This window comes from Dermacentor andersoni, chromosome 5 (genome assembly GCF_023375885.2).
Source record: "Dermacentor andersoni chromosome 5, qqDerAnde1_hic_scaffold, whole genome shotgun sequence".
NCBI classification, from domain to species: Eukaryota; Metazoa; Arthropoda; class Arachnida; order Ixodida; family Ixodidae; genus Dermacentor; species Dermacentor andersoni.
In genome coordinates this window covers 92082236-92094113 of record NC_092818.1, presented here as the reverse complement: position 1 = coordinate 92094113, position 11878 = coordinate 92082236, and the positions used below count along the sequence as shown (strand labels likewise).

The 11878-nt window shown below is 46.9% G+C and overlaps 1 protein-coding gene across 1 annotated transcript in view; it reads left to right on the top strand.

Annotated features, from left to right (window-relative positions):
- The first annotated feature begins 2517 nt into the window (after positions 1-2517).
- LOC126532009 (serine protease 33-like) overlaps positions 2518-11878 on the top strand; it is a 29004-nt gene continuing 19643 nt past the window's right edge. The window contains exons 1-3 of the mRNA XM_055070836.2: positions 2518-2940; positions 7341-7383; positions 7491-7564. Coding sequence (XP_054926811.2) covers positions 2827-2940; positions 7341-7383; positions 7491-7564 — 231 coding nt within the window. The 5' untranslated portion in view covers positions 2518-2826. The remainder of the gene's footprint in view (positions 2941-7340; positions 7384-7490; positions 7565-11878) is intronic.

Here is an 11878-nt window from a genome sequence, read left to right as displayed (position 1 = left end):
TCACTGGCTTCTCAGGGTGGAGCTGGCAAATAAACGATGATATGATGACTGCTCAGAATCAGCGCATCTATCGAACTGTATTAAGGTGGATAGTTGGGCAAGTTGGTATACATTCATAATGGTAACAGTGCGATCAAAACGACGACGAAGTGAAAGGACACAGGACGAGCGCTGACTCCCAACTAAGTTGTTTACTGAAACACACATCAGGAACACAAGCGACACGGGCGATCACATGGTCAACCGAGGAACGCACAACCAGGTCACGTGGTTACAGGGCATCTGTTATCGTATCGAGCTATCTAGGTAAATTAATTCCTTCTGGGAAAGCGCGATCGAAGGCTGGCTAATGCACCACCTGCCCTTTCGCTCAATGTGGGCTGCTTCCACGACTAATCTGGTGGATGCATCAGTATGCTTAAACAAAATTGTTCGCTCTTTCAGCAGAGGCTTACACTTACATTGCCGGCAATGGGCAGACACATGAGCAAAGCAGGTCACATTGACCGAAAGGGCGCGTGGTGCATTAGCCGGCCTTCGATCGCGCTTTCTCTGCAGGTCTTAATTTACCTAGATAGCTCGATACGATAACAGATGCCCTGTATCCACGTGACATGGTTGTGCGTTCCTCGATTGGCCATGTGATCGCCCGTGTCGCTTATATTCCTGACGTGTGTTTCAGTAAACTTAGTTGTGAGTCAGCGCTCGTCCTATGACCTTTCACTCCGTCGTCGTTTTGATCGCGCTGTTACCATTATGAAAATATCGAACTGTATAGTTGTCTGGGTATGGCTGAGTGATAGTAACACTGCATCGCAGCAGATGCGCCTAGAATGCGACTACTTACGCGTGTTTTTACGGACAATACTTGGTACATTTTGTATCATGCATCTATGTTTGACAAGTTTCTCATATATATATATATAGGCTTCAGCGGGCCTGTTTGTTTGCAGGCTGCTTGAAGTTTTGTTTGAAACTCTAAAAGGGAGCTATGTACAGGATTTCGTCATTAAGCTTTCGTATATTGACGCTCGCTGCGTTTTGTGATTATTTTTCTGAATATCAGTAAGAGTCGCTGATTTCTTCGTAGGCTTTCCCGATACTAACCTGCAGCGGATATTCAAGCACATCTAGCTGTGATCGCGGAGGGGTTCCTAAAAGCGAAATCCTGTGAAACCTCGCCGATTCCACTGTAGAGGGACAAACGACGTAGCTCCGTGAATTCTTGTATTTACATTGGAAAAATTCTCGTGAAGTGAAGCCACTATGCTGTTTACACTTTTTCCATAAAGCACCGTCGCCGCTTATGCCCTTTATCGTATAAGTTTTTTAAAGATTGGACGCTGGTTTTGCATCGAAAACATTCCGGTGTATTGCAAACTGGAGCTTTTCATTGCATTCCTAGAAAAAAAGAAAGCTATGAGATAGATGAGCACCTCAGAATAATCGGACAAGAGAAAAGGGTGCTGACTCACATTGTTCGTATATATCAAATAATGATATACAACGACGATGCTCCAAACATTCCGTAGAATTGACGCGTTTGCTCGTCCGTCCTATTCTTCGTTTAAGCCTTTCTTTGTTTTCGCTCTGTTTCGACAACTATTACGTAATACAGGAGCACAGCCTTTTTAGGCTAGCTTGTTTATGATACACTTATTGTAATCATAAAGCCTAGACGACACGTCACCTAAGAGTCACCTTGTCCGCGTCACCCAAGCGCTGTGCTCCCCAAAGCAGGTCATACAAGCTCCCCCAACTTTCATGGCGTCTACGGGTACTTTTCGGGCTTATACTTGCGCGTATATCATAGAGAGCCCTCCTTGCTCACACCGGCTAAGTATAGCTTCATTTTTCAATCGATTCTCAAAAATTCAAATCTTCTAAAACCTTCGTTTACCACTTTTGTTGCATTACATTCGCTGCCGTGACTCAGTGGCTCTGACGTTCTGCATGCTAAACAGGAGGTCGCGGGTTCGATTCCTCACCGTGGTGGTCACATTCGGATAGGGACGTAATGCACGATGGCTCGCGTATACCGCGCTTTCGTTCGCGCTGAGGAACCATAGGAGCTGAAAAATTAGGAGACGGGCACCACGGCGTGCCTATGCACGGGCCCAGTGCGCCGGATGCGTGCCCCCAGTGCAAAGCACACGTGCGTTTTTTTTTTCTTTTTGCACTTCGCCTCCATAGAAGTGCGAACACCACGGCCAGGATGTGATCACGCGACCTCATGCTTAGCAGCGCAATACTACGGCGGCTAAGCCACCGCGGTGGGTAATGAAGAACGAACGTCTTATTTCCTGTAGTTAACCGGATTTCTCCATTCGCTCTATTATCTGCAGACACATGTTCAGCCTTTTGAAGTCAAGCATGAAGTTCTTCAAAGGGACTGCTTCTTTCCCTACAGCAAAAGAAACAAGCCACGTTTCAAGGTCACGCACATTCATGCCCCGCTCCGTCAGCTGTATAATAGCTCCTTTTACTCGCATTAAGGGTGTTTAGTCAAACAAGCCAGCATATGTTTTGCGTGGGATGGATGGATGGATAACGTGCAAATTTTATGTCTGCAGCAAAAGGGGCGCATACCGTCTTCTAAGCAGATGGTCTTAGCTTCGCTGCACGAAACAGCTGCTTTTCTTTATAACGAAAAAAATGAAAAGAAGGAGTGATGATCGTGGGTTGCCTAGTGCCGCACGTATCGTTCGTTCTATTGCTTCCGATGGATACTCGCATGGCGCCTCTGCGCTTAGATACGAAGGACTGACCCACACACCCGAGTCCGCATCACACATGTGACGTAGAAATCGTCCTAGCACTCGTAGGATGCGAAACGAGGCATCGAAATTTGCTTACCAAGTCCCCCTGCGCAAACAATCGGGGCGACGCCACGGCGCCTTTCGAGTCCTTTGGTTCGTTTCAGTGTGTGCCGCGAGTTCGGTGAGTCATTGTAGATGTACTTTCTATCTAGACCTCTTTTCCACACCCCGCAACATTTTTTGTTTGCCGACAGTGGAAGCGCCTAGCTGCTTGAATATTCGGGTCAAAGATTCTGGCAGACGTTTCTAATGCTCACGCTATCAGCGCGAAGAAACGTAACACTAAGAGAGAGCTTAATCTGGAATCGATCATCATTCATGTCACTGACAACATTTTTTAAAGAAAATGTATGGTAGTCTTCCCCCCGCCTATGCAAAATTGCTTCGTGTCATTTTCAAGGGTGACCCGAGCGGTGATCTGATGGGTGCGAAATGAAAAAAAAGAAGAAAAACAAAAGAAAACGCTCGTGTAATTGGATTTCGGTGTGCATTAAAGAACACCAGGTGGTCAAAATTAATGAGGAGTCGGGCAATGCCACACACTCATATCGTGGTTTTCACACGTAAAACCTCAGAATTCAACTGAGCTGTTACTTTTCTTTACTGTGGATAAGCGCTGGTGGACAGCAGCGCTGTATAACACACAGCGTATAGCGTGTGGTGAAAATAGTTTTCAGTAGCACATGCTGCGATTTCCACGTCAGCAACTTCACCGCTCATCTTGAGGCATACGTGTGTCCATGGGTCACGTCCAGCTCTTGACCAGACTGGGAACTGGCGTGCTGGGCGAGCGTATCTGTGCGTGTGCTTCTCAACGCGCTTGGGTATGGCCAGGGCTTGGCTGGACACACAGAGCTTTAAAAACCAAACGCTTGTCGCAGGCGCGCGTCTATTGAAATTGAAAATGTTTTGCCATTTTCGTGACCTCCCTATCGGATGGTGTCATCGTGTTTCAGTTACGCACTCAAACTGCCGCAGCGCTTCCTGTGCGCTGGTTCCACACATAGGCACCTTGCGCTGTACATTTCTGCAACTGACAGCAGTGCTTTAGAACACACAGCTTATCGCACGTTCGCTCTTGCGACAGCTCCCAATCACTCGTCAAGAGACAAGAGTCTGCGGCTCTTTGGTGTACTTTCTTTTTCAGTCATGCTAGACTGATGAAATGTAACGTTCTCCACCCTTCATGTAGATTTTGTAAATAAATCCCATATTCCTCGTTCTCGATGTGAACAAGCCCCTCCCTTCAACAACGTCCTTAGCGTGGATGAGTCGGATGACGGCATGGGCCAGCTACCACTTATTTCATGCCCGACCCCAAATCTTACAACAGCCCGATCCGTTTTCAGCGTGCATGTAAACGCGGACATGTCGGGCCCGCCAGTGCCGAGGCTCGCGCGGGACCATTGTGACGTCGTCATTTGTACGCCGGCAGCGGGAATAGTATCAGGACGAGGCAAAGAGAAGCACTGCGCGGCGCAGCCTCATGGTAGCGATAAGAGCCATGAAATGTAGCTGTTGCAGACGGCGGCGTGAACCGGAAGCCCAATTCGAACGCGTTGATACCTCGGGTGACGCTGTGTGCGGTCGTTGTCCAGACTCGTCATAGGCGAGTTTATGTAAAGTTTGGTCAGCCCGATTTCTGACTCGGCCAGCTCGTGTCGGCTTCATGTAGGCTTAGCCACTGCTGAACTCCAGCTTGACAAAGCTGTCGGTGTCTGACACTTAGACGAGCGAAGAAGCACGAAGCGCTGTCACTTGGAATGTCGTGTAATTTCTCTTCGCATCCCCAGCATCCGGTGTGGGCGATGCTGGTGCGATAAGAGAATCGTAGCGCCCTCCGGCCGTTGCAAGGTGCCTAAATGGACACCGAAACATCGATCTTGTCGTTGCTTGGCCACTGAAAAGATTTATAGTTGCTAATGATGGGTCCACCTGGTCAAACTGGTTTCCCTCAAAACCTTCACTAGAAAATTTGACACGCCCCCCTTAAAAAAATAACGCAGACACACGCACTGTGAGAGTCGGTGCAGGTGAAGTTTTGTTGAGCCTGCAAGACGATACAGAACCTGTCCGTAAAGGCCGATCCACACGACGGACCGAATTGCTCTTTTGGACCGCGGTCCGCGCATCACGTGATAGGACGTCACCAGTTCGTGCGTACCGCCGTTGGCCCGCGCAAGACCGCGGCCCTCGCGGTCCAACAAATCGCCGAGGCTTTTCCCGCTTCCGTTTTGGCGGCGGACCGCATGCAAACCGCAGCGATTTTGGCTTATCCAACGAATGTTGTCCGGCAACAGAGTGTCTTCAGCCAAATCCAACCTAGTTTTCGGCTCAGCAAAAGCCAGTCAAGCCAGTCGTTTCATGTCCGCCGTTCCGCCTACACGTGCGTGCAGCAGATATATTTGTTAAACACCGTATCCGCTTGGAGTGACGAGGAGGTTTTTTCATTTTGTATACCTCGTTGAGCAGTTCCCGGCTTTGTGGGACTCGAGCCGGAATGATAACAATGATAACACTCTGGCCGAGAGTGTAGCTGGTTGGTCTGCTCTACCGTCCGCTATGGCGGTCCGCCGTGTGGATGTGCTGTGCGCCGGACCGGACTGCGCCGGGCCGTTACGTCGCGTCACGTGACCGAGCGGCCCGCGGACTTGGTCCGTCGTGTGGACCGGCCTTAACGGCCATCAGCCGCTGTGGTCTACCTTGCAAAGTTTTATTCAGGAGCGATATTCTCGAGCGATCACTTTAGGGGATACTATCATTTTGTGAGATATTGTGTGACGTGGACCCCGGCCGCGCTAAAGTTAACAGCCGATAGCTGTTCTGGGACTGTGCCAAGATAACAAGCTTGGCACAGCGCCAGAAACACTGTCAGCCGCATGCACCGACGCGTACGGTTCCGAGTCGTGTACTCACGGACAGCTGTCTGTGGTAACGGAAGGAAAGCTACGGGTGCAGGGCTTCAGCGCATGTGTTACAACGCCAAATATTCTGGCAGCTTTCACCTGCGCCGGTTTCGCGTTTGTCCAGACGCGGAAGGTAAAGGCCGCAAATTAAGTCAACTGAGAACACTCGGTGGTGTACTTTCTCTTATCTATATCTCTTGATAAATAGGATATTTCACTCACGCGGATGAGAATGGGGTACCTTTTCCAGACGGGCTCTCGCTTGTGCCACTTTGCCCCTGTAGCTTTCCATTCATTGCCACAGAAAGTTATTCGCGAGTATAGAGTAGCGACAACTACTTGGCGAGGCAGACGGCGACCATGTTGACGACGACACGCCAAATCACGGAGGGGTAAGCATAGATGCTTCTCTTCAACACGGGAATAGTTAAGACAGACGGTGCGTTGTCTTTTATAGACAATTTGGTGACCACTTTGTTTTCGTAGGCCTAGCGGCTTTTATGGTTGCGTAAATTCCACGTGCTGCCATAGAAAAAAAAAGTAGGTTTCAAATATATTACCTTTCGTCCTTTGCGATTTGTATACTTCTTAACGTTTGTATTCAGAAAGCATGTAGGATAGACGACAAAAACTGTAAAATGTCTGTTGATGACAATCTATATTTCATAGAGTTCACAGAAAAGTTCCTGTACAGTTTGCATAGACTGCCTTGACGCATTCTTGGGAGGGTATCCTGATTAATATAGAAATCCGGCCAGCTACTCAGCCAAGAAAAACAGACGTATGAGACCAAATAAATAAATTGAGAAAATGGGTGACGGTGGGGAAGCGAAATGACGTATTGAATGCGCACTTAGATCGAGGGTTCTTGATGTTTCGAGCACAGTCCGCTGTCGGGCAGAAACCTTGCGATTGCCGTGATAATTAGCCGACCACCTCGAATAATGCGCCAAGGTATCAAGTTAAACCCTTTCGGACAAAGGTCGCTTCTCAAGCTCGAAAAATACTTTGACAGCGTTTGCCGTTTTTCTTAACATCGCGGGTATACGCTGTGGCAGCACATGTTTTATATGGTCTCCTGCGGTGCGAAACGTTAATGAATTAAGTCCGACCCGCTTGGTTATAGCGCTATCACCACGAGCGCTGCTTCGAAAGTAAACAATAAGTAGAGAAGAGACAGTAAAATTTGTAAATTACGCTAGTGTTCAAGATAAAATACACAAAGAAGGGGTCGGTGGACGGTACCAACGAAACACGCAAACATTGAAGAAGCCGGGCCGGGCAAGCCTCCTCCACCCCTTTCCTCCCTCTCTCCCCTTACTTAAGTAAAGTTAGACCTGCTCTGCTACCTTATAGTTCATCTGAGCCTTGATCATTATCCGTGCACGAAAATCCTCTCGCACCAGAAGTTTTTGGTCGCACGGAAAAGTATCCATTGCAAAATGAAAGTAACTCTCTGGTTCCATAAAGGAGATTGTTCACTCACCACTGAAAATGTTTTCGGCATCTGATACTGCGTGAGCCGTGCAAATTTCTTGCTGCAAGAGATAATGCGCTGGTTATCACCGTCACTATTCCGCTTTCACTGAGAAACTGCCGCTTTATATTCTTGCAGGCCAATACGACTACGGGAAGTGACGCTCTGTGGACAAAACACCGTAAGTGATACATGTTCCTCGCTTTCTTTATTTTCTTAGTTCTAAGTCGCCGCTTGTACTGACGCTGTTTTTCCTCCTTTTCTCTCCCCCTCTTCCACACTCGACAGCATGCGGGCAGACCCAGTTTATACCCCGCATCATAAACGGTCTTCGCGCTCCAGAGAACCGATACCCATGGGTTGTAAGTGCCAAGTATCCGAGAAATAAATGCTGGCAGTTCAGTACATAGGGTATAATTCGAAGGTTGCTCGAATCGCTGTGGCTTCATCTTCGAAACAGCGAGTCAGGACGTGACATCGAGAGATGTGAAAACCATGCGATTAGACTGGAACCTGTACCAAGTTATGTACAAATGCCCAACGCGCTTGAAGCGTAGATCATTTCGACGATCGCCGACTGCTCATACCATTATCATTCTGCTTTCAGCGTCACTTGTCCTAAAGAGTCAGCTTTGTGACTCGCAGTTTTTTGCTACTGTCTGATCATCCGCTTTAACTATAACGTGACAATATCATTTCTAGGTATGTCGTAATCTTGAGGGCTATGCAGTGGTTTTGCTTCCTATGTTGTTGTTTCGTATATGTGGTTATCGGCGACAAGTTCAAATCCGTCCTTCATATGTTGCTCTCTTCTATCAAGTGTATCGGTCGATAATCGTGTATGTATAAAAAAATGTATCAGCGCAGTCTCACGTTGCCTTTGTTTACGTTCCACTGCGCTGTTTCGAAGATTGATGGCACATCCGACTGGTCGTTTCCGAGTACTCTTGCCTAGCTTCACAAATAACTTAACAATGTAGCAAAGTCTTATCGAACAGAAGGCGTGGTTTTATAGTGTGCACAAATCCATAAAAACGCTACCAAAATCATCTATGTGCTTAATACAGCATTCTTGTCGTTGTACACGATGACCGAAGCACTCCGGCAACGCTCTGAAACGACTAGTCGAATAATCCATAAGTAGAAAGTATTTTTTCGTTAAAGTTTTGGTCAGATGTTGAGGCGAAAGCCTTAGATCTCTATGTTTCGAGGTCGCGTTGTGAGGTACAAAAATTGGAGAGCTCGCGCGTTCGTCATATTATTCCACATCAATGCTGCATCGATGCCGCTAATCATGCCAAAATAAAGACGCAGGTAATTAATATTGTTCATAGCTAACTAAGGCACTCGAACCCATGACATTTGGTATTATTTAGGGCCTAGCTGAATAAGGCACATTTAATTAAGGTAGCTTTAATTAGGTCACTCGAACCCACGACCTCTAGTGGGAGACAATAAGTAATAAGAAGTAACAACGCATTCTGATGAGAATGCCAAGTAATCTAATGGATGTCTCTTGAGCACGCAGGCTTTCGCCTTCACCCTCTTTAGCGTATGCTAAAGTGACTGTCACTTTTTTTATTCAAGGACATGCTAAACACGGTAACGCTCCCTTTGGGTAAAAAGGCCCAAAGGTTTAAAACGAAGCTTTTACACTTAATTAAGAGAAAAAGTTGAGTTTCAGTGACTCCTGGTACCAATATTTCCACATCTATCCTGAAATAATTCTAAAAATTGATCTAAATTGCCGAAATTTGCAGACTTCGAAGTAGCAAGTATCAGATTTTAAAGCAAGTAATTAATTATGTATTAATTATATATGCAACAAGAAAATAAATTAGTAATCTGTAAGTTGCACCGCATATAATGATTAAAGGCCAACTGCAATGAAATTTCACTTCGGATAAATTTGTTATAAAAGACTAGTATGTACCACTGCAGCATACTCTTGGCAAATCCGCACGGTGGGTAACTGCGTAATTTTCGTATTAGCAGCCGGTAAACACCACCTAACCAGACGACGCGTGCACCTGGTGATTGCCATTTGTCCTAAGTGCCAGCACGCCGCCTCCGAGAGTTTTCAGCGTGCGGCGGGCGCCGCCTTATCTCGGAGGCCATGCCAAAGAGCCGAGTGTTCTACGTGATGCATCACTTCTGGCGAGCGGTAACGTTAGTCTCTTTTTCTATAGTTTCGGTATAAAAAAAAAGGCTACTTTAAAAGGTTTCCGCGACGCTTCCGTTCCTATTTCAAGCTCAAATTTTGGAGGCTCCACATCTACATCTACACTAATTCAGACTAGGCTTTTCACACGGCCCGAAATTTCGTTGCAGTCGGCCTTTAAAGCGCTCAGTGTTGTACTCTGAACTCTGAAGGCATTACTCATCGTCTGGGTAGGTGATGCAACTTTGCTTCTGCATGCCGAAATCAGCCACAGTGAAAGAATGCACCTTCCAAAAAGTAAAGCCCTCCACATGGTTAACAAGCCCGTTTACCTATCAGCTGCCTCGCGAATGAGTGCGCCTGACTGGTTTTGTCTCGACACTTAGGAACCGGAAACTTAGGCAATCGAGGCGACAACTACACTCAAAGAGAAGCTCAGGGACTTCGCGTGTGAGATGATAACCGGATCTGAAATACGCTTGCGTTCCTCGGGTATGGGAGGAATGCGAATACTAGGAAGTCACGGATGAGCTTTTGCCATAGTTGCGGAGTGGAGCCCCCCATTTCATTCCCGTTCAATTCCGGAGTGTCGAGGTCCTTCGTAATGCCACACAATTTATACACTCCACGGAATGTTAAGAGTTGGGCCATTCATTCCCACTCCGGGAGTTGCTGGGCTGGCCCATTCCATTACTCCAATTGCAGTAAAGGAAACACTTCCTCCATAATTGTTATTTACTTGTGCACTCCACCCCCCTTCCCCCTTTCGGTACCTCTAAAAAGATAAGAGGGTACTTTTGAAATCTTATCAACGTTACCGATATTGTTACACATATTTTCTTTTTTTTTGCAGAAGAAGCATGCTTTGTAGCCTGTTGTCTAGCGGTGCACGTCGTTGCCTGCGACTTCTTTATTATTTACTGTTTTTAAAATGTCGGAGCCTTTCAGCAAAAATATTTCTGCCTATGTGCTACAAGAACGACCATGAGTCCTCAAAAGAAGCATTGCGTGAGCACTCGGATGGTACAGCACGAGCCTGGTCAATATGGTAGACCTTATTTCACAAAGACATATGCAAGATGAGTACTCAAGACAATCAGACATGTAATAGGACTATACAAAGAAATGCATAAAATAATTACATCAATTTTATTGTTTTACTTGTCAAATTGCACTATATGTTATCTGCGTGGTCTAGAAGCAACGGATATTCAACTGGCATACTAACGGGGCACCATTTTTTCTAGGACACCTCTCTGACCTCCTTTCATCGCGCTTTCTGATTATTCTACAATGTGCAAAAAAAGAAAAGCACATCGCGCATGTTCTAGATCACCGTGTACTCGCACCGCGTGCAACTACGCATGCGACGACCTTCATGGACTCCGTCCTTGTGTCGTAGGTCACGCGTGTTCCCGCTGAAGCAATCATTCTCGGCAACCGAAAGTCGCTGTTTTTCAACTTGCTTCAAAATTGTAACGTAGAGATGTTTCCAGGTCGGCAGGAGTGTAGGATGTGCCGAATTCAGTGTTGCATTTAATTACAGCTGTATACAGAGTTTAACAGCTGGGGTTGGATAGTGGAATAAATTGGAAGAGAATGCAGCATATTGGCCAAGTCTATTTTAGTTTAAATGAAAATTCATCGGTTTTGTAGTTTGCTAGTCTCGTCTAAGGTCAACATCTAACGGTCCAGGACTATGTGCCCATTTCATTCCAACGTCATTCCGGAATCTCGGGCTTGTTGCGGCGCTAGGTTATGTGTCGAACCCGGCTCCATATGGTAATGTGGCCGAGGCTTCGGGTTGGAGAAATCAGAAACTCGGAAGTTGGAAAATAAAATACCAACATGTTTACTGGCACTTGAACAAAACTTATTTACATCGTTGAATAGGAAAAAAGAAAAAAAGCTCAAATGTTAAGCAACGAGGGGCTGGATGAACCTCGTTTCCATTGCCCAGAGCAACTTGTTTTCTCTCCGCACCGTCATTATACCGCCTCTGTTCCTCCCCTTCCCTCTGGCAGTAGCCAATCACACAAAGGTCACGTCATCAAGACGACAGCCAATCAAGAAGCATAAACAACACTGTTGCAGACGGAATATCGGACCGGCGGCCCCACCAAGTTTTAGCGGGTGCAAAGACAGAGAGAGGGTCTGGCCGTGGGAGCGGGGGAGGAGATCTGTTACTTCTAACTGGTCTTCTCCGCTGGTTCTCACTATTGGGCAGGCACCAGTTCGGGGCGGCTTTCTTCCGGGAAACGTCCATGAGCCTTTCGTCTCGTCTCGGTATCCCCTGGAGTTTGAACTCTTTCTTCCCTTTGTGGCGCGTCTTCTCTGACGATGGCAGCTCGTTACAGGAAAATTAGCAGCGCCAAGCATCGCGTGGGAATCGTGCTCCGAATATCTTCCCCACGTGGTTCTAGCATTCGACTCTCGCGCATGAAGAACAGTATGTTGTCTGCTGCAGTCATAACAGGCTCCCAATCCATTCCCATTTAATCTGCCTGACTGGTGC